This window comes from Stomoxys calcitrans, chromosome 3 (assembly GCF_963082655.1).
Source record: "Stomoxys calcitrans chromosome 3, idStoCalc2.1, whole genome shotgun sequence".
NCBI lineage: Eukaryota > Metazoa > Arthropoda > Insecta > Diptera > Muscidae > Stomoxys > Stomoxys calcitrans.
In genome coordinates, this window is record NC_081554.1 from 148,629,882 (window position 1) to 148,652,284 (window position 22,403).

Genomic DNA, 22,403 nt, shown 5'->3' on the forward strand with positions numbered 1-22,403 from the left:
TGTTATTTTTGGCCTATTTTGAAAGGTGAGGAGAACTGAAATTCGCTTTCGCTGCTGTTTTCGTTTCATAAAAAAGTTTGAATTTGAATAAGAAATTTACAAATTTATGTAAATGTAACGCTTTTAATTGATTTTGCAATAAGAAAAAATTATTCTATTGCTGTTGGAAAGCCTTTAATAACCAAGGCACCAAATTAGATTGCTGCCTGCCAGCACCCACGCCAATCATTCCCACAGAAATGTTGCCAAATATTTGGAGCTTATTGTAAGGTTTTTTTCCTTTTGTCTTTTTTTCCTCCCCTTCCTTGGGAATGACATCCAGACATATTTGTTGTGTTTGTTGCCAAAAATAACCTTATTTTCCACCGAAAGAGGTTGTCGTGCGGCCTTCCCCGTTACCCGTTTTGAGCTTATTTTGCCACCAAATATGCGAAGAGAAAGAAAGCCATGAAAGAAAGATTCATTTTTGGAAAACAGGCCATCTCATAATTAGCCAGCAGCGCTTATTTTTGCACACTTCGCACTCGCGCGTCGTTGTCCCTTCTCGGCTATTTATTTCTGTCATGGCATGTTGGAAATTTCTTTTGCCAACAAAGTCATTGACCCTGTTTCGGCCGACCGCCCAACCGACCGACCGTATATATGATCTTCTGCCATTACGCCGCCTTAGGCAGTAGACTATAAAAAATGGTCGGCTGTCTATGTTTTTATTTATTTGTACGAAATGCTGTTAGTAATGACATGACATTTAGCCATAAACAAACGCAACTGGAAGACGACGCACGTTAGAGTCATTAACACATGCCTGCCCGCTTGCCTAGCCGCCGAGTGGTGGGTGCCTACTACATGAGAAGGTTAAAAAGTTGACAAAAGATGCCAGATACTTCTAGGGGCCATTGTTTGTATGTCCATTTATCATGCATTGTGCCGTAAAGAAACGATTATCGGGTAACCGCATGCAACTTTTGGCGTAAAGAATTCATAAGCAATGAATACTTGGTATGATGAAGGATTTTTTTTGCTAATCGTATAGATTATTGAGTTATAGAGAATGATAGAAGCAAAACAAGGATTTCTAAGGAACATCTAAAGCAAAATAGGCTTTGATTGATTTGATTCGGAACTGTCCTGGAAGAAGAGTACGAGGGGAAGAAGCCGAAAGGCAATGTGCAGAGTTAACTTAAAAATGATTAACAGCAAATACACGGCTATTGTGAGAAATTGGGCACTGGTATGGTTGAATGTTTTAGATAGGAAGATTCGGCCCAGGGAGTTCGTGAAGCTGCAATGACTACCCAGTGTCGTATTCACGTAGGCATTACGTTCTACACTTCAATAAGGTTTAGAAGCAATGGTGAATAAGCGACCTATTGAGCTCTATATACGGAGATGGCCGCCAAGGTTACTCACAGGCTCATATTCGTGGTCTCAGATACCTGGCCCTGAGACCTATTCAAGATAAGATATTCAGAATTCTGCATACCTGAATGAGAACATTGGGAAGCGGATGATGCCAGCTGTTTTCATTGAATTGGAAATCAGAAGCTTTTTAAGTCGGAAAACGTTTGTAGATCTGACAGCTCTGTTATAACTGTCCGTTGTTGAACATTCTGGTCGCTCAATGTTTTTCTATTGGGTTAACTTTCCCAATGTATGTATTGTAGTTCATAGAGTAGAGTAGAGTTGGGTATAGTGGAGTAGAGTAGACTAGAGTCGAGTAGAGTAGAGTAGAGTAGAGTAGAATAGTATAGAATAGAGTAGAGCAGAGTAGATTTGGGTATAGTGGGTTAGAGAAGAGTAGAGTAGGGTATAGTGGAGTAGAGAAGAGTAGAGTAGAGTAGGGTAGTAGGTTATAGTAGAGTAGAGTAGGGTAGTTGGGTATAGTGGAGTAGAGTAGGGTAGTTGGGTATAGTGGAGTAGAGTAGGGTAGTTGGGTATAGTGGAGTAGAGTAGAGTAGTTGGGTATAGTGGAGTAGAGTAGGGTAGTTGGGTATAGTGGAGTAGAGTAGGGTAGTTGGGTATAGTGGAGTAGAGTAGAGTAGGGTATAGTGGAGTAGAGTAGAGTAGGGTATAGTGGAGTAGAGAAGAGTAGAGTAGAGTTGAATAGATTAGAGTAGGGTAGTTGGTTATAGTGGAGTAGAGTAGGGTAGTTGGGTATAGTGGAGTAGAGTAGGGTAATTGGGTATAGTGGAGTAGAGTAGGGTAGTGGGGTATAGTGGAGTAGAGTAGGGTAGTTGGGTATAGTGGAGTAGAGTAGAGTAGAGTAAAGTAGAGTAGAGTAGAGTAGAGTAGGGTATAGTGGAGTAGAGAAGGGAATAGTAGAGTAGAGTAGAGGTAGAGGTAGAGGTAGAAGTGGAGGTAGAGGTAAATGTAGAGGTGGAGGTAAATGTAGAGGTAGAGGTAGAAGTAGAGGTGGAGGTAGATGTAGAGGTAGAGTAGATAAGAGTAGAGTAGGGTAGCGAAGAAGAGACTAGAGCAGAGAAGAGAAGAGTAGAGTTGGGTAGAGTGGAATAGAGTTACATGTATATTTCTATTTGGGACCATCCAAACCAAATGGGCCGCCCACCCGCAACGCATGAAATACACATTTAAATTATATAAAGCACAATCTACTTTCGTGAAGTCCCATACCATTCCGAGAATTCTTAAAAAAAAAATACTTAGGTTGCAGATGTTCTACCTCAAAATTCCTTCAACTCAATGGCAGCATTCATGATATCATTTTTGGATACCAACAGTCTCTCAGTATCTATTCAATTAGATAGATTTACGTATTATAACGAACAAGATGAGTAAGATTTTTGTTCTAGACGATGAAAATGAAGCAATATACGTCTAAATTAAGACAGACCGCACAATCTTGCAGGTGTTCACAGCCGCAATTTGTGAACATCTTTGATTCGTCGCTTTTCGGAAGCTACAGGAACAATGTAGCTTCATGTCCGTCTATGACGCTGATCGCCTGGATTGGAATTTTGGCAAGACATGAGAAATATTTTTAGCGGTGGTTTTCCGCTCCGAATGGTGGCGAAAATTCTGAGTTACCATACCATGCAAAAACTTGTCCCCAAAGAGATGTTGCACGCTATTCGTACTCGACCATAAAAAGAAGGTCCCTTGTCATTGAGCTTAAACTGAAATCGGACAGCACTCATTGACATGTGAGAAGTTTGACCCTGTTCCTTAATGGAAAAAAATTAACAATGTTTAATTCTTTATAAATAAATTCAGAAGAGGGCAGTTGCACATCTACCTATAACGCTGCAGGCCTGTGTTTGAAACCTTTGTTCATCCTCTTTTTTTAATGGGTGAAATCGCTTTGCTGCTCACCTACAACTACAGGATTTCCTATATCATTAAGCTTAAAACTGGAATCGAATCGCACTCGGATATGAGACAAGTCTTTTCGGTATATATTTATATTAAAAATTAAATTTTTTGCAATCATTTCTCTACCAATCGCTTTTATGCAATATTCTTGCTCCAAACAAAATGTTTTCAACAATTGCTTTTAGTTTGCCAACTTTTCATTTCCATGAACTTTACTACTTCACATTGTTGTACCCCTTGCAAGAACTTGAAAGTGTCAAAAACTTTTAACTATTTTTTAATTCATAATTTTCTCAATGTCCTGCATAGAGTTGAGTTGAGTTTGTATTTCAATTGAAAGTTGTGTATTCATACATAGTTTTTTTTTATTATTAAGCTCTTTGGGCATGTCAAGTTCTAAACTGAAAATGTTCATATTATGTGGGTTGTCATTTTCAGCTGTAGATATCTATGGTGGCGTTTCCACCTTCATTCATAGCCAAGGCGACAAACAGCGGGAAAATGTTGTCCTATTCTAATGAACAATATTTATGCAAAGTAATGAAATGCTCATCATTATTATCACCATATTTTGATGGTATAAGCACTGACATGTCACAACAACAATAGCAGCAGGACGTGACATCAATGACGTATACCACTCACTCACTCACTTATTCGCAATAGAGTTTTCGAACCGCCACCAAGTATCGCAGGCATGAACATAAAACGAGGTAAGCGAAGGTGGTTAAGGAAAAAAGGTTAAAACTACTTGATATTGATATGTACGAAGAGAGAGGAAAATATGATATTGAAATATAAATTGAAAAAGTAAAAGGCCTTAATTTTCATGGTGTGGAAGTTATTGTGGTGGCACTATTGCACCAGTAGTTTAACAATCGTAACGGCATGATGGAAATAAATTGGGGATCCTTTTACGAAGGTTGCCTTTTACGAGGGTTGCCTTTTATATTTCGGTATTGGACAAACCTTGTGTTGCAATATCGTGAAGCTTGGCATTTTTGGGGTTATACGTACTCAGAATGTTTTGACATACGAACGCAATTTGTGTTGTTTACAGTAACTTAAAAGATTCATATTGCCCAAGAGATTGAATTAAATCATAAACATTTTCGTGCGATTATTTTTTTTAATTCAATATTTGGCGATGAAGCTCCATAAGAACCCAGTGTTTATTGATGGTGAATTCAACCGAGGTCGTAGTTCACTCCAAGATGAATTTCGTAAAGGTCGTCCAAAATAAGTTGTTGTTCCAAAAACCATTGATGCTGTGCTCCAACTGATATTGCAAGATCGCCATGTAACCTATCGTGAGATTGAGACAACCTTAGGCGTTAGTGGGACCAGCATACATTCAATGTTGTATGGACATTTGACCGCCAATAAATTTGTTTGCACGCAATATATCAATCGCTTCAAAAAAGGCTCGTGTCGATTGGTCGAAAGAAATGCTCCAAAAATACTTAACAACTGCATTTTGAGCACTTAAAACATCGTTTTGATGAGTCATCTGCCGTATAGGCGTGACTTGGCACCGAATGACTTCTTTTTATTCCCGTACGTAAAAAGTAAAAATAATATAAATTTTGGAGATACCGCAATCAGAGTGGCAAAAGTGCTCCGAAAGCAAGCCAATGACAAAGAAAATGCTCCAACGTCTCATCATCTTCTCCGCATGCCCTACACATGCTATCACTTGCCGCACCGATTTTACATAAGTGAGCTCGTAGTCCTATGTGTCCCGTTATGATACCAATAGCTATGCTGACCTCCTTCTTGCGTCCTTTCAGTAATAACCTCGTCTTCGCACGATCTGGATCCCCCCATAGGATTTTCGACGTCCTACTGACCGTTTCGCTGTTCCACAATGTTGCATGCGCATTCGTCTCTCACGCCTTGAACTCGGACTGCGTCGACTCGAAAGGCTTCGGGTTGACCAAGTTTATTGACGGCAGTCCTCTGGCCTTTACCGCCAAATCTTCTGTCCTTTCATTTCGCCTTACTCCGTTATGGCCCAGCATCCAAACGATGCAGGTTTTGCCATCCTCAGAAAAGGCGTTAATCTCCTTCTTACACTGCAAGACTGTTCGTGGCCTTACCGTCCTAGTTGTTATTTCCCTTAAGATAATTTTACTGTCGACGTCCTCGCGTTAGCACCACACCACTTCACGCATTCCGTGATTGCCCGGATCCCCGCCTGCAGGACCGTATTATGGTCAGGCAGTCTAAAACAGATCTCAGTCCCTGGGTTCTCAATGTAAACCCCTAGGCCCACTCTGTCCTCTAACTTTGATCCATCCGTGTAACATGATCTTCCAGATGGCAATACTAGAGTTCCGTCAATCCAAGACTGTGCCGATGGCTGCAGTGCCTCGTACTCGACTTCAAGATTCATCTCAGGTATCCGATCGGAAACCTCTCTCCTTCCTTTCTGGTTTCCTAACGTCGCCTCGATTATACCGCGATGGTATGAGCTGCTCCCATCCTCAATCCATTCTCCCATCGCCTTAAGTCTCATAGACGCAGTGGCTGCTTCACACTTAATCTGTTTGTCAATGGGTCGGATATTTAGAATAGTCTCCAGTGCACTAGCGGGTGTGGTCCTCGTCGCTCCGCCTATGCCAAGACAACATGTTCTCTGAACCTGTTTTATGGTCCTTATGTTGCACTTTTTCTCCATAGCAGTCCACCAAACTACTGAGGCGTAAGTAAGTATTGGTCTAATCACGCTCCTGTAGAGCCAGTGGACAATTCTCGGATTCAGGTCCAATTTCGAGCCTACGGCCCGTCTACATAGTGCCCAACATCTGTGTACGCTCCTGAATGTGACACTTCCAATTCAGTATCCTGTCGAAGATCACACCGAAGTATTAGACCTTGTCAGATATCGAAATCGTCTTATTGAGGAAACGTGGTGCGTTAAATTGGCCACATAAGCGTAAATACGGCGATAAGTATATATGAGAGCTTTATCCAAATCTGAACCGATATTGACGATATCTTGCAGATGTGTTAGGATCAGTAGCAAAACCCGTGCCAAATTTTGTGCAGATCGGTTGAAAATTGTAGTTAGTATGGCCATTAAAGTGCAAACCGACCGATATATATAGGAGCTATACCTAAATCTGAACTCATGCTGTGGCCTTAGGGTGATTTAAAAAGAGAACATGTTACTGGTAATCATAAATTATAAAATAGTTTATTTGTGAAAACAAACTCTTAGATTTCATATCTAATAGTACTTCTTTTATTTTGCACCCACTTTGGGCGCCAGTTTGCTTTTTTTTCTATATTTTTCAGTAGCTGGTTATCTGTCTCTTAGTTTAAAAACTTTTTTCTTCGATATCCTAATAGTCTCAATGAGTCTGATTTCAACCTGTCACTATCTAACGACTTGTTTCATTTGTCATAACGTTGGGCGCCAGTTTGTAAAACACGATAAATTTAATATTTTATCCATTTAACTTTAGAAATATTTCCTTTGTAAAATGTTTAAATACTTTACTTTCCTCTCACGTTGGGCGTAATTTTCTCACTGCCTCAGTTAAGCGCAATAGGCTATGCTATACTGAACGATAAAATTAAGTCCAACCTTTTCGATTCTGACTAAAGCGGCATTCACCACACGTCCCTTTGCTACTTCACTCGTCCATCCGTACTGCAGGTATCATTCTCAATCGAAATTATGTTCACTATTGGATTGGTGAAACGAACACACAATTACCATGCAGTATCTGGTCTATAGCCAATGTTGAGTTTCATGAGTTGAGCTTTAGGTGTGTTACGTGTTTGGCGACCTTTATTGTTTCATTTGTCCTTCTCACTGGTGCAGCAAAGGCAGACCATTTGAAAACATTCCTACGTGTTCTTGTTTTTGTTGTTTTGTCTCAGACTCAGCCTAAATACACACACCATTTTCTGTTCCCACCGCAATTCGTTGTTTTGGCAGCAATGTTGCTTCTGCAACAGCCGTTATCGCCTTATTGTTTGTGTGTGTGTGTGTGTGTGTGTGCGTGGGTCCATCATATGGCCCAAGCATTGATTGTCCAAATATAAGTGGCCGCAAGGAGAAACAGAAAAAAGGAAAATTAAAAGCAATTTCGAATGCAAATTACTTTTTAGACTTGTTTTTGCCAGTTTTTCTGTTTCAGTTTGTCGTCATCGTTATGATAGCCAACCTACTACAAGCTGTAGGACTGATTTGACTGATTGTATGGATGTGATGATTATGACACTTGTTTCTTGCCATCATAAGTTCATTAAGAAGCCAAAGAATGTTGTGCTATATATCTCTTGGCTAAAAATAGTAAAATTTTAAATAACATTCATTCATTTTTATAAATAGACATATGAATAGCAATGCGATATGAGAAAGTGTGCTAAAAATATTTTATTGTACTTTAGACCACTTTCATATGTTACCAAGAAAAAATTGAAAAGTACATTGTTTCTGCAGAGAGATTCATACCCGTTTACTGGCAAAGGGACATTCGTTGTACAGAATTAGGCAGAGCCCTACTTCTCATGTAGAAAAATCTGGAAGCTGAAATACTTTTAAATGTTGCTAGGGATTCACTTACATATGGACATGACGTGAAGGTATACAAAATTGGTATCGCTAACGGTGGGCTACCCATTCAACTCAAACCTAAACCTGGAAATTACATATTTTCTCAGTGTTTATCCATTTCCTTTCTTAATTCTTGCGACCATGGTGACAAAAGAAAAGACCAGGCTTTGGAGCTTTCCTTATTCCATGCATTTCACTTTGTACATGATTTAAGGTTTAATTTTTCCAAATCTATGTAAAATCCCCAAAAGAACTTTTGCCCTCTGGTATCGTCATTTATTTAACTCAATGTTGACGAGATGATGACTTATGTGTGTACATATAAAAGTTCTTCTCATATCCACCTACTTACACCAGTCACAAACCTACATACATACATTGTCGAAGACGACATCTGCATACTTGAATGTTTTTCTTTTTTGGCTTTAAGTTTTACACATTCATGGGTATAATTGTCCTGTCGTTTTATTTGTAACATATCGGGAAAAAATTGCTTCATAAAAGTGAATCAACGTACAGATGTTATCAGATCAATTACAAATGTTCATAAATTAACAGTTTTTTGTGAACAAACCGTTTAAAATTGTCCCTAGGCATCATCGTTTTGACAACGTTCTGTGTACAATTTTGTTTAAAGATTGCATCATTTTACTACAGCTGCCTATGAAATGACAATGTTTTAAGGAAAGATGTTCATAACGGTCGGTGCATGAAATCAACAACACATGTTCACAATATCATCCCCGAATATTGACTATATTTTCATGATAATGACATCATTGCTGTATGATTTTGCACCCTGAGATGTCCTGTGACGTTGAAATCACTTTTTCAGTGTCTCCAAATAAGTGATGGCTGTTGAAGGCGCTACACAGTGGGATAAAAACGAAAAAAAAAAATATTTAAAAATCTGCCATTTGATAACGGGTAGTGATAAATCTTCAAAATTTTTAATGGTCAGCGCTGAGGTGTGAACGAAATCATGAAATAAAATTTCGAGGCCCAAGTTAGTTAAAACAAAAATAGGGGAAAATTCCAATTTTCAGAAAACGAAAACGCGTGCTAAGTTCGGCCGGGCTGAATTTTATATACCCTTCACCAAGCATCGCATTTGCCAAGTTTTTTGTCCGGTATCTCTTTTTATGCATAATAAAGGATAATAAATAAAAACCGCCTTGCTATTAAAGCTATATCAAGTTATGTAACGTTCAGATCATACTTGGTTTGGATATTGGATACCATTGTAGAAGTCATTGTGCAAAATTTCAGAAAAATCGGATAGGCTATAGAAGCCCAAGAAGTAATACCGGGAGATCGGTTTATATGGGCGCTACATCAGGTCAGGGACCGATTAAGGCCATATTTGGCGTATGTTGGAGTAAAGAAAAAGTCACAGCCAAATCGGATAAGAATTTCGCCTTCGAGAGGCTTAAGAAATATAATCAGTAGATCGGTTTACATGGGAGCTATATCAGTTTTTAAACCGATTCAGGCACATCTGCCGAACATCATAGAAAACGTCATATTACAAAATGTTATCCAGGTCTATCTTCGGAGAAGAATTCGGATTAGAATTGCGCCTTCTAGAGGCTCAAGAAGTATAATCCTTAGATTGGTTTATATGGGAGCTATATTCGATTTTGCACCGATTCACATCATACTTTGCGTAAGAGGATCGGCTCTGGAAAGGCTCTGCCTGTTGAGTAGCGGTTATACCTCCTGAGTAAAGTCTCAGGTTGTTTGTCTGCAATTCTTAAAACAACTTTTATCTGAACAACTTCGGCACCTTGTGGATCTTTGTTTTTCCGCGTGCCATCGTCTTTTATTCTAATAGCGCGTGAGCACGCCTATCATCGACGGTAGGATCGCTGGTCTCACGAAGTGCTTTGGAGCAATTAAAAACGGCCATTATACTTAATAACTCAGATTGTGTTTGAATTAATTTGACGAAATCAAAGCGGGTAATGTTTGGGGCTTCTAGGGACATAAGAAGTCATATTGGATTATCGGTCTAAGACCATAGGCTTTTATGGGCTCTAGAAGTCAAATTCCGTGATTGGTTTATAAAGGGTGATTTTTTTGAGGTTAGGATTTTCATGCATTAGTATTTGACAGATCACGTGGGATTTCAGACATGGTGTCAAAGAGAAAGATGCTCAGTATGCTTTGACATTTCATCATGAATAGACTTACTAACGAGCAACGCTTGCAAATCATTGAATTTTATTACCAAAATCAGTGTTCGGTTCGAAATGTGTTCATTCACCGTAACGTTGCGTCCAACAGCATCTTTGAAAAAATACGGTCCAATGATTCCACCAGCGTACAAACCACACCAAACAGTGCATTTTTCGGGATGCATGGGCAGTTCTTGAACGGCTTCTGGTTGCTCTTCACTCCAAATGCGGCAATTTTGCTTATTTACGTAGCCATTCAACCAGAAATGAGCCTCATCGCTGAACAAAATTTGTCAAAATTTGAACACATTTCGAACCGAACACTGATTTTGGTAATAAAATTCAATGATTTGCAAGCGTTGCTCGTTAGTAAGTCTATTCATGATGAAATGTCGAAGCATACTGAGCATCTTTCTCTTTGACACCATGTCTGAAATCCCACGTGATCTGTCAAATACTAATGCATGAAAATCCTAACCTCAAAAAAATCACCCTTTATGAAGACTATATTAATCTATGGACCTACCTGGGTCGGATTTATTGTCAGTTCAGCCAAATTGAATGAAAAGTGAGACGTCTTTGGGCATAGGAATTGAAATCGGATGCGATTAGCTAAATCCACTCGAAATGTCAAATGATGAAGAAATAAAATATATACTTTATAGGATCGCAGATCAATGGTTCTCAGTATAATCACATTCCATGGGGGTGGATATGAGAAGGATGCAGACAATACACTCCATTGTCTATTTTGTTGGGGTTTTAATTTTAACGAGCAAATAGTCACGTCTCCATGGGTTTCGGTTTATGTCGTACCGTATTATTGTCACAATAATGTTTTGAAGGCATTTGCCTGCTTCCTTGTACGATGCGTTTGAGCAGCTGGCAACCCATCGGCAACTGCTGCCTTATTATTCGTCAGGCGAAACTGGCTAAATGTTATGCGCATGATATTGGGATCACAGATTGTTTCTTCAGCTTATTTAAGATTGCTTATGTGGAACAAAATATTATTTTCACAATCTCGGAAAACTCTGTGTTCCTCACTATGTTAACCTTTTTTTGCTTGAAGGAAGGGTAACATTTTACTTTTTATCAGTTTTTGAGCTCCTTTATATTTTGGGTGTTTCAGTTTGTTGTTGGATTTCTTTGTTCAGCAGAAACCAACAGGGTTTGTTTTTGTTTCTATTTAGAATAGAAAGCAAACTAAAATCACTTCCTAAAAAGCTTTAGGCAAAATGAGGTGGCTACGAAGATCGCGATTTCGAAGTAAACCAATGATTCATCTTCAGTCCGCTTTGCCTCAAGAAGGATACATGCTTCCACCTCCTCACTAACTATTGAGCTGTCATAGAAGCATGCCTTATTGAGACGAACATTGTACCATATCTTCGAGCGCAGTAAGAAATGTAAACCACCAATATCTCTTTTAGTTGTTAGTAAGTTTTCAAGAAGAATTTCAAGAATTTCATTTGGACCCTGTTTTCCTTGATCTGCTCACACTGATGTCTTTCCAATTTTTATAAGGTATGTGTTTTTGCTTTTTCTCTGATAAGCGAGGTTTGCTTATGAACATACATAATAGAGGTGTGCACATGAGTCGTGAGCTGTCGTGTCACGCATGAATCACTCGTGAGTGAGATCAAAATCCCATCGCATGATCGTGCGTGAACGTGATTGAATTAAAATTCTTCGTGCATGAACGTGAGTGAAATCATACTGACGACACTAATCACGACTCAAGAGACACTCACGAATCACAAGACGCTCATGAATCCTGAGATACTTTCGACTCACGAGAAAATCACGATTTAAGTTTAAAAAAATAATGAAAAACAAAGTTTTTTGCTTCTCTCGAATCATATCTTCGCTTCTATAAAATGATGATTCCAATCCTCTCGTACAATCTTAAAGGCCACTCTTAAAAATTATTTAAATGGATTAATAATCATTAGCTTTCGATTCTTAAAAACTAGCTGAAAGTTTCTTTATGGTATTCCTTCCATACATACACTAGTTTTACATGTCTTTCTGCATTATTTGGTATTTTCCATATAAATAACATCCTAAGTTTTTAATTCTCATAGTTCAATAATGACGCACGATATATAATCCTCATCTCAAAACTTCTCTTCTTTGCCTTTGTCGAATTTGTTGCAATGCCATCTGTAATGGAGGGTATATAAGATTCGTTCATGACCAAACTTGATGCCACACCTACTTGTTATTTGTTTGCTTATCCAAAAATTTCTTTTACCACACACACATCGGTAGATGTCGCAGCAATGCTTGGTAACATCAACAATGACAACAACAAATTTTTGGCATTTTGTCAACAAAAATTGTGATAATACTTTACAGGTGTTGTTGTTTGTTGTTTGATTCTTCGTGTAGGCTTTCTTTTTGGTATTTTTCTACATTATTTTTGTTTTTGTTTTGGTTTGTTTTTGTGTGTCACCATTCAACGCCATGTTTACCGTCTTGTGTTGCCGCATGGTAAATGTATGGAGGTCGGTTGTTCTCTCTGCATTTTTGCAATTGAGAACAACGGCCTCTTTTTGCATTTGTATTTGTTATAGTCCCTTTGCTTGTTTGTTTTTATGTTTTGTTGTTTTCTTTTTTAAGCAACAGTCTCTCTTTCATTCATATTAGTTTTGTATGTTGTTGAGGTAGCTTTTCATTTGTTTTTGTTGTACCTTTGCCTTCTCTACTTTTAAAACAAAATTCACTTATATTTCATCAAATGTTGCCTGAAAAGTATTCTCTGTGCCCGTGTGTGGCTTGATGAGTTTTCCCATGAACTTTCAATAAAGTTGAAAAGTTTTCTATTGCGAATTCTCAAAAGCATGGTTTAGTATAATATCAAGCTTTTCACACCCACCACCATACGATGGGGGTATATTTGTATGTGATTCTATTTGTAACACCTCGAAATATTGATATGCGACCTCATAAAGAATATATGTATATTATATATTCTTGATCGCCCCGACATTCTGAGTCGATTGAGTCCGTCCGTCCCCCCATCTGTAGAAATCACGATACCCGTCGAACACGTAAAGCTTGCAATTTTGCACGTATATTTCTTATTGATGTACGTCGCTGAGGATTGCAAATGGGACATATCGGTTCAGTTTTGGGTAGAGCTTCAATCTAAACCGATTCTCCGATTTTGACATCTTGAGATCTTAGAGGCCTTAATTTTCATCAGCAGAAAGTAAACTTAAGTTCTTCCTGTTTCAATTCGGAGATTAATTTTCTTTAGGATTTTAGGCAGCTTAAGAACCCTTTGAGTATGATAAAATCGCCAGGACCAGCACCGCCTCGGAACCAAGGATTCATTTTGTAGCCGCCTGCCTAAGCATTCTCGAAAGTGGCCCGGTATTTTTTTTAACATAGGTGCGGAGTGGGGGAAACGAATTCTGATTTCAACTAAATAATCCGATTCGAGTTTGAATTACCCGAACGATCTATGCGGCCCTAGTTACCGAGGAAGCCCCCATGGAAACTGCTGCAATTGTGCTTCATACGAAAAGAGACGTCAGTTTTTGATTTCAGCGCAGTGGATTCATGCGGCTCCACTATAGATCTGTATTTGAGTTAATTTCCCTTACCGCCTAGGTACAGGTGCATGCAGTCTGCCCTGCATAGTATCCATCCAAGTCAGGAATAACATTTGCAGGTGGGCCATACGATATGCACATGCTGGCTGCTTAAACTTAAATCCGATCAATTTAAGGTTTAAACAACATCCTCTGGGCCTCCAACATCAGGTTGTTTTTTATTAGCCAAAAATGCTTACTAAGCGGCTTGCTGTATGCCCGTCTATATATTGCCGCCTATAAATGACGTTGTTGGCAAGCGCGTAAAATAGAAAACATATGGTGTCATCATTCAATTTGGATGACAACGACTAAAAGAGGAAGAACGCAACATGCTTATTCAGTGATTAAACGTTTGGAATGCAAAAAATGCTAAGAATTTTAATAAAAATTTATGAACTCCGAGACATTTATTTATATTTATATATGTTTATATAAATTTTTTTTTTCGGATGAGTGTTTGTGTTGGTCAATGCTAAAATACAAATCATTTAGCGAGAAGAGCGTTTATTTAATAAAAAAGGCCAATGATTTGAAGGCACCTGTTCAAAGCATTTCCCATATTAGTGTTTATGAATCTAAAGGCGATTCAACTAATCATGTCAAGATATCCGAAATACTCTATTAGCTCTAACACAGCTCAACAAACATCTCAACCAACACCTCCCTACCATTGTTGAATAAAGCCAGTGAAGCTACGTCGTAGACTCCACATCTGCCTAAAAACTTTGGCTATAATAAATTAACTCAAAAGCCTTTCTGACTGAAGTTTCCTTTTTCGAAATTCCGTTTTGCTCTGTACCAAGCTTCGAGACATTTCGATGAAGTCTTGGTTGTCTAAACTATGACAGCTATGCTCTGTTTTTGCGAGTCTATTTAGAGAATGGAGGAGTCCTCCTGACTTTTCTGTGAGTTGATGGAACCTAGACGAAGTCTACTCACTTCTCTGGGTCCAAGGCCAGCGGGTCGATTTTCTCGGGTGGTATCAAAACTCTAAATACTAAAAAAGTAACCTTGAAAACATCTATGTCATCTATGATGTCTCGGTTAGTAGGGCTCTGACTACCGATTTTATACCCTCTTTGTTGGTTTTTGGTTGTCAATGAGATTTTTTGTTCCTTCGTGGAGGCCATCGTACGCGTTGATATTGTCATCATGGTGGCTGGTCCCTTTCTGCCATTACGGCCTCATTCTTGCGGCATTGAGAAAGTTGTCAGAATGGACAAAGGCCAATGGCATAAACACCAAAAAGACTAAGTTAGTACATTTTAGGGGAAACTTAAGTTGTTCGTTTTGTGGGTTTCTGTCAAGGATGAGGTGGAGGCCAAGTAAATGGATCAGAAACTGAACTGGAAAAAAATGTTGAGAAAATTGTTAGAAGAGATGCAACACGCTGTACACCTGTCGCTGTTAGAACTTTAGTGGTTGGGTCGATTCTCATATGTGAATGTCTGGTAGGCCGGATGCATAGTGCAGTTGTGTCCTTTGTAGGATGATTGAAACGGGAAGGGGTACAATGCTGATGTCTTGTGCCTTTATATTGGATGTGCAGCGATTAAGATCGCCATTAGACTAATCCGTAAGCGGGAGCCCTTCCTTGTTAACGGGTTGGACGTCGTCTTCCAAAGGAATCTCAAGGCTGGTATGCACCAATGTATCTATGTTTTAGGGAGCACTTTTTGTCGTAATTTTTACCGAATATTCAGCCTTATTACGGTTGTCGAAGACGTAGTCGAATGTCGATTTTTTTGGAAAACGGTACTACGGTTGTCGAAAATGTACAATCTGTTACAATTTTCGTAACACGGAAGACGAAAACGACTGTCAATGTTGGCTAAAACAGTCGATCAATTTTTTCCATACGACTAGAGACGTCGCCGCATTCAATTGACAACAATTGTTAGCCGTTGGTTTCATCCGCTAACACGCCGTTAACTAATTTTAAATTTAACACATTTTTTTGACATTTTATATTCGACAATAAATAAATATAACAAAATTGTATAAAATAAATTATTTATCTATTTTTAACATTGGGTAAATTTGCGGTATTTTACCAAGAAAACTTTTATCTTATGTCGACCGCTGATATAAAGTTTATGTCGCCGTCACTTGTTTTGTGTCAGTTGTCGCCGTAAAAATGAACAATCAGTCGTCGTTTTCTGAATATATTCACATTTGTTTACAAAGATGAGCTGCAAAATGTAAGTATTTGTGTTTTGTGAGAAAATTCATTTAATTAATTATTTATTTATTCCAGGAATAAAATAACCACGCAACAACAGTTTGCAAAAATGATGGAATTGTTGGAGGCAAATCCAAATCTTGCGCGTGCGTACCACAGCGGCCTACATAAAGTAAATACCAAGGAGGAATGGGCGAAAATTGCCATTGAATTAAATTCCATTGGGCCTCCCATGCGCCAAGGTACGGAATGGATGAAGGTGTGGGCAGACTTCAAATGTAATTTGAAAAAGAAGCTGCTGCACAACAAGGCAGAATGCCGTGCAACGGGAGGAGGGCCACACAAACAATTTGTGCTGACGACAGTGGAGGAAGCTGCCTCAAGTTTGCTGCAGCTAGACTCCATAGTAAATTCGGATGGAGAAATTGGAGTCTCAAATACTCCACTTAAGTCCAGCTATTGCCCTATGGACACCACAAAGGAAAATGAGAGTAGTGAGTATATCTCGACACCGCGAATTCGGAAAAAAGTGGAAACAAAGGCTGACAAGACAGAGAAGACTGCGCTGCTGGAAAACCAGCTAAAAGTCCAAACCGAGCTATACTCTCAAGTGAAGGACTCTCTACAAAATGTGGAGAGATACAATAGAAAAATCTTCAAAATTAAAGAAGAAGAGCTTAAAATTTACAAAGCTGCAGAAAAAAGGGAAGAAGAAAAGTTTTTATTATATAAAAAGGAGTTAAAGAGCAAAGAAGACTTCAGAAATAAATTGCTAAAAGCAAGAACGGAGGAAATCGAAATAAAAAAAAGGCGAATAGAGCTGGATGAATGGAAGAGCGGCATTCGGGAGTAATTTGCTGATCTCATTTAGTTTTTAACTTGAAAAGACTGAACTAATGTAATTTGTTTTGTGTTCCTTTTTTATTTTATTTTATAATCTAAGTGCCTGAAGTACCTTTTATTTTAAATAACTTTAATAAATATCCAAAGACTGCATAATTCTCCTTCTTATATTTAAAGCAGTGGCGTCTTCGCTAGTTTCATTGAGGTTCGACATTGCTTCATTGCTAGGAATTTCTGTGCTTTCATTGGGCTCAACTGCGGATTCAATTTTGTAATGAATACATATGTTATGCAAAGCAGCACAAACAGAAGTAATTTTTCCAGCCATTTTCGGTTTATAATGCAGTTGCCTCGCTCCTAAAATACATCGAAAACGATTTTTGAGGACACCAATTGTACGCTCCACTACATTTCTAGCTTGTGAATGTATGTAATTAAAGCGGCTTTCTGCAGTTCCGTCTTCCGCTGACCTGAATGGAGTTATCAAGTAGGGTTCAAGAGGGTAGCCTGCATCTCCTACAAAATATGACAAATTTATGTTGGTTTTCACTATAAAAACAAAATGTTTAATACCAAGCAGCCATGTATTAGTTTCGCCATTTAAATAGTTGGTCTTTAGAAACTCTTTTAAGTCGCTTGTATTCCACACCAATGAATCGTGAACTGAGCCGGGATGATTGGGGGATATATATCTGATTCTAAGTTTATGGTCGCAAACCTGTAATGAAATCTTTGAAATAGACTACGACTCTTATTTAAAATAGGATTTTGGTTTACCACGGTAGCATTTAAACTATAAAATCCTTTTCGATTATAATATTTAAATCTTTCACCAACTCCTGGAGCCAAAATTTTGATATGCGTTCCATCTATGCATCCAATAATGCCGGGAAATTTAAACTTTTTATAAAAATAATCCTTTATTTCAAACTTTTCCACTTCCGTCATTCTAACCGATATCCATTTTGGACAAATTTCACTGTGCATTGCATCAATGCATTCTGTAAAAATTTTGCTTACAGAAGACTGTGAAAGCCCAACATTATAGTCGTTGCCAGCTCCTTTTTGGTAACTGCCTTCAGCAAGTATGCGCAATGTTACCGCCAACTTCAATTCTTTGGGAACAGCAGACGACTTTATTGGGTCTTGCAATTTACCCGATATGCTTTCCAAGACGTATTTAAAAGCATCTTTATTCAATCTAAAAAGGCCAATGAAACTTAAGTGCAGATAGGGATTATAAATTTTAACTCATTTCTCAATTTCAAAACTTACTTTGAATTGGGCATTGCAAATATGTCCGAATTCTGTCTTATTTCCTTACGCAAAGCACTCATATCACATTCTGTATATGCCTCGTCGTCTTCATCCGAAGAAAAAAAATGTCCCAAACTTAACATATTTGTTTTATTATATTTATTTTATTTTATATTGAGAAAATTTCAATGTTGCCTTTGGCGGACAATTATGTAAAAAGTAAACATTGTTTTGACAGTATAGCACATCTTTTACTTTTCAATCTATTACAAAATAACAAGAGTCGAAAAAGTTACATAATACCAAAAATAATCGAAATCGACAACGACTTCGACTGCTCTCGATTTTCGTCTTCGACAACCGTAATAAGGCTGATTGTCTTACAGAACTTGGGTGTGCCTTCCAACATTTCATTCAAAAATATGAACATCGTTCAGAATTCATAAAGACCTGCTGCAACAGGGTTACAGTGCATCAAAAAACCTTAAAACTGTTTGACCCAAACTTTTGTTTTAACATTTCTACAAACATATAACTGCCTTTTTTCACTTTAGGTTACAACTTTCTATGAATTTTTAAAATTTTTTTAAACGATTTGACTTACTTTGTCCCTATTATTTCGCACAACCTTAAATTGCACTTTTCCTAGTTTTTTGCAAATAACTGTAGTCTTAATCTTTTAGTAATGTCAGATGGATTTAAGAAATGCCGAAATGTCCACCAAATCTTAAAACCATACAACATTGGGGTCGATTATGGATGGCAATTTAACTATAGTTGCGTAGCCAGGAAATAAAATCATGAAATAAAAATTAGTATGAAGTTGAAAATTTCGTTTTGAACGTTCAACTGCTAAATAAATTGTAAAAAAGTAAGGATAGACTAAAATCGGGAGTAGCCGACCTTTAGATACCCTGCACCACATTTAATATGCAATCTAAGTCTTCGAATTTAAAATTTGCTTAAATATGGTATGTAAATCGTTGTGCAAATTTTTGAGAGATCGATTGACAAATGGGTTAGCAAAGGGCTTAAAAGTAAAAAATCGGGCGATGCCTATAGAGCTATATCTAAAACTGAACAAATTTCTATGTAATTCATCAATCATCAGAAGAGTTATAAGAGAAAGCTTCGTGCCAAATTTTGTGAAGATCGGTTAAAAAATGACTAAATTATTGAGTTTTATTCAAAATCGGATGAAAATATCAATAATGGAGCTATATCTAAATCTGAACCGATTTCTTTTATATTCAGCAGCATTACATGGAGTTATAAGGGAATCCTTTGTGCCATTTTTGATGTGAATCGGTTAACAAATAACCAAATTATTGCAATACTAGTCCAAATCGGACGAACATATATATGGGAGCTATATCTAAATCAACGCCGATTTCTATGAAATCCAACAATAGTGTTGAGAAGCATAAATAATCCCATTATGCAAAATTTCGTGAGAATCAGTTTACAAATGACGATATAATTGTAATTTTAGTCCAAATCGGACAAACATATATATGGGAGCTATATCTAAATCTGAGCCGATTTCTATTAAATTCACCAAAAATGTTTAGACTTTTAAGAGATGGATTTCATAGAAATCAACGCCGATTTCTATGAAATCCAACAATAGTGTTGAGAAGCATAAATAATCCCATTATGCAAAATTTCGTGAGAATCGGTTTACAAATGAAGACAAAATTGCAATTTTAGTCCAAATGGGACCAACATATATATGGGAGCTATATCGAAATCTGAACCGATTTTTTTCCAATTTTTTTCCAATACTTGTACCAAATTTGAAGACGATCGGATGAAAATTGCGACTTGCAGTTTGTACACACATTAACATGGACAGACTGGCAGACAGACAGACGGACATAGCTAAATCGAATCAGAAAGTGATTCTGAGTCGATCGGTGTACTTATCAATGGGTCCATCTCTCTTCCTTTTGGGTGTTACAAAAACAAATTCACTAAGTTATAATGCCCTGTACCACAGTAGTTGTGTAGGGTATAAAAAGTATGCAATTCAATGCATAAATGGACATAACAAATTTGCCAGTTGGCAACTCAACTGAAGTTGGGTTGTAATCTATAATCGACCTATAAGAGTGTAATGCCAAAATGTCCACCAAATCTCAAAACCATATAACATTAAGAGTGTAACAACAGCTGTATACAGCTAATGCATAGCTCCTTGTTTAAACCCCCAGAAGTCTGGTCCTGGTCTTTTTAGGGTTCACGTAAAAGGCAAGTTTTGAAGGTCGTAAGTAAAACCCAAAGAAAAGATAATTCCAAATTTGGTTTCATTATTTGAAGAAAATGTACAGAAGGCTCTTACATTTAAAAATCTTTTAGTAGTTAGTGAAACGAATTTTTTTTGGTAATTAATTAATTGAGTTTCTATTTGCATCAAAGGTAGTTCCATTCTCCTAGCCCTTTATTCACAAAGTACCATTTTATTTTCTTTATTCTTTCAATGTCCAACTTTTTAAAAAGTTGATTATAACATTACAAATCCTTTTTACCTTCCTTCCCAATTCCAATTAGCCTCAATGCTTTACTCAATGGTTGTGTATGTGGCCTCATCCTGGAGAGTATCATTGAAGCAGCTTGTGCGAAATTCGTTGGCTTACTTTCGCATTGTATTGCAAGCTGCTTAAAATGGATTTCCAACTGTTGTTTTGGGATCTGTTTTTTTTTTGTTTTTGGTTTTCTGCTGTTGTCTTTATTCATCAGCCAAAAGGCAAGTCATCATACTGGCAAAAGAAGCAAAGTTCACTTTTATGAACCTATTTTGGTATACATTTGTATCATCATACCATTTGCATGAGGTAGGTTAAGGATGGATGTTCGGTGGCATGATGGCTGCGAGTCATAGAGTATGGTGAATTTTTAAGGAACGAATGTGCGAATGTGGAGTAGATGGCGCAGCAAGTGTGGAAATTGTATTCTCCGTCCGTCCGTCCGTCTGTCTGTCTTATTTGTTAAGGGGTTTTGGAAAAGTGTTTGTGAGCCCAGCTTTCAACAGAATGTAGGTGGGGGAAAAAACTGCCTCAAGGTTAATGCCTTTTTCGGATTCTCATATCTCCCTGTTTTGCCTTTTTTGTTTTTTTTCTGGGTCTCTTGGATGTCTCCTCAGATCTGCCTTCTCTTGCTCTTTCTTCCATTTGGGTATTTTTAATATTTCTGTCTACTTTGGCTTATCGTTTATATTACTTTTTTCTTATTGCTTCACCATAAACGTTTGCAGAACTTGCATTGCATTGGAATACTTTTTGAGTAATCACTTTTACTAACTTGTTTTCTCGAGTGTGTGTGTGTGTGTGTGTGTGTGTGTTGTGTATGATGGTGGGAAAGTCTTTTTGGCCTAATATCTGCTGACTTGATAGTTCTCTTTGTATGTCGTCGTATCATATTCTTCTTTTTGTTGGCCATTGTGTTGGCGGTGTTGTCATCTTCTTCTTGCTCTACTATTTGCAATGTTATTCAATTTCTCTCATTGGACGTACGTGTAGCTTGGGGATTATTATTTCACTTGTAGTATGTAGCCGGAGGTCAAGGACTTGAGACATTTTCTTTTGTTATTTTCTGCTTGCTTTTCCCATTGAGATCTTCCAACAAGTACCCACATACATACACGGAAACACTCGCACATGCCATGTGAAGAGCAGTGTGTACTATTTGATTATTAAATCTTTACCGTACGTTTCTTTTTTTTATGCTTTGATTTTATTATTGTGGTTTCATTTTAAGTGGATTTGTTACAACTGAACGCAACCGAGAGTTAATATCTCAATTGAGTTTTATTGGTGATGGCTTTGTGTGTCTCTCGTTTTTTTTTTTGGTTGTCCCCTCTCCATGGGAAAGTTGTGCCGCCGTACTATCTATGTATGATTGTCGTCTGAATGGGGATTTTCGAAAGGGAAGAGAAGAGGAATAGTTTGCCGGTTAGAGAAGTGGAAGTCAAATAATAAAATTAATGTATAGCTATAAATCATTGCAAAGGATAAAGGAATCTGCCAAGAGGAATTTGTAATGGGCTTGAGAAATAGAGCCGGATGACACTTTCACATATAAAGTTTCTTTAAAGCAGCATTTGAAATTTGTATGTTTCTGTTTTTTTGTATTGGGCTCGAAGGACCATCATTTCCTATTAAATATCGAAGGACCTTATTTTGTAAAAAGTCTAAAACAATTTACGATGCCATAGGGCATCGAAAGGTTTAAAATTAGAGGCTGTTCTCGGTTTCGCCATAACAAGCCGAACCCCTCAGTGTAATTATAGCAACGAAATCCAAGACTGAAAGTTTTTCATGAAATTTTTTCGTCCTGGCACTGTTACACCTCCGAGAGCCTGCCACAAAACAAACGAACAGAACCAGGCTGTTCGGTTTGCCAGACCAAATCTGTCATCGACCGATTTCCGTGAGGGTGTA

The 22,403-nt window shown here is 37.8% G+C and overlaps 3 protein-coding genes across 6 annotated transcripts in view; 2 read left to right on the forward strand and 1 right to left on the reverse strand.

The window, feature by feature from the left end:
• LOC106084721 (AF4/FMR2 family member lilli) overlaps positions 1-22,403 on the forward strand; it is a 462,757-nt gene that overhangs the window by 147,836 nt on the left and 292,518 nt on the right. The gene's annotated exons all lie outside the window — the stretch shown is intronic.
• On the forward strand, positions 15,388-16,863 carry LOC131995851 (uncharacterized). The gene is made up of 2 exons (XM_059365055.1): positions 15,388-15,883; positions 15,940-16,863. Exons 1-2 carry the CDS (start codon positions 15,870-15,872, stop codon positions 16,715-16,717), a joined length of 792 nt encoding a protein of 263 aa, XP_059221038.1. The 5' UTR covers positions 15,388-15,869; the 3' UTR covers positions 16,718-16,863.
• On the reverse strand, positions 16,762-18,331 carry LOC131995850 (putative nuclease HARBI1). 3 transcript variants are annotated; one of them, XM_059365054.1, is made up of 4 exons: positions 17,983-18,331; positions 17,485-17,908; positions 17,281-17,425; positions 16,762-17,223 (listed from the first exon to the last, which is right to left on the reverse strand). In XM_059365054.1, the coding sequence occupies exons 1-4, from the start codon at positions 18,105-18,107 to the stop codon at positions 16,838-16,840; spliced, it is 1,080 nt and encodes a 359-aa protein (XP_059221037.1). In that variant the 5' UTR covers positions 18,108-18,331; the 3' UTR covers positions 16,762-16,837. The 3 variants fall into 3 exon arrangements, with proteins under 3 accessions (XP_059221037.1, XP_059221036.1, XP_059221034.1); XM_059365053.1 differs by having other exon boundaries at positions 17,488-17,926; XM_059365051.1 differs by having other exon boundaries at positions 17,485-17,926.

Coding starts and splice junctions, on each gene's coding strand:
- LOC131995850 (XM_059365051.1), bottom strand. CDS start 18,107: ATGTTAAGTTTGGGACATTTTTTTTCTTCGGATGAAGACGACGAGGCA. Junction 17,426..17,484: donor ATAGTTTAAATGCTACCGTG/GTAAACCAAAAT, acceptor ATTTCATTACAG/GTTTGCGACCATAAACTTAG. Junction 17,224..17,280: donor AACTAATACATGGCTGCTTG/GTATTAAACATT, acceptor CATATTTTGTAG/GAGATGCAGGCTACCCTCTT.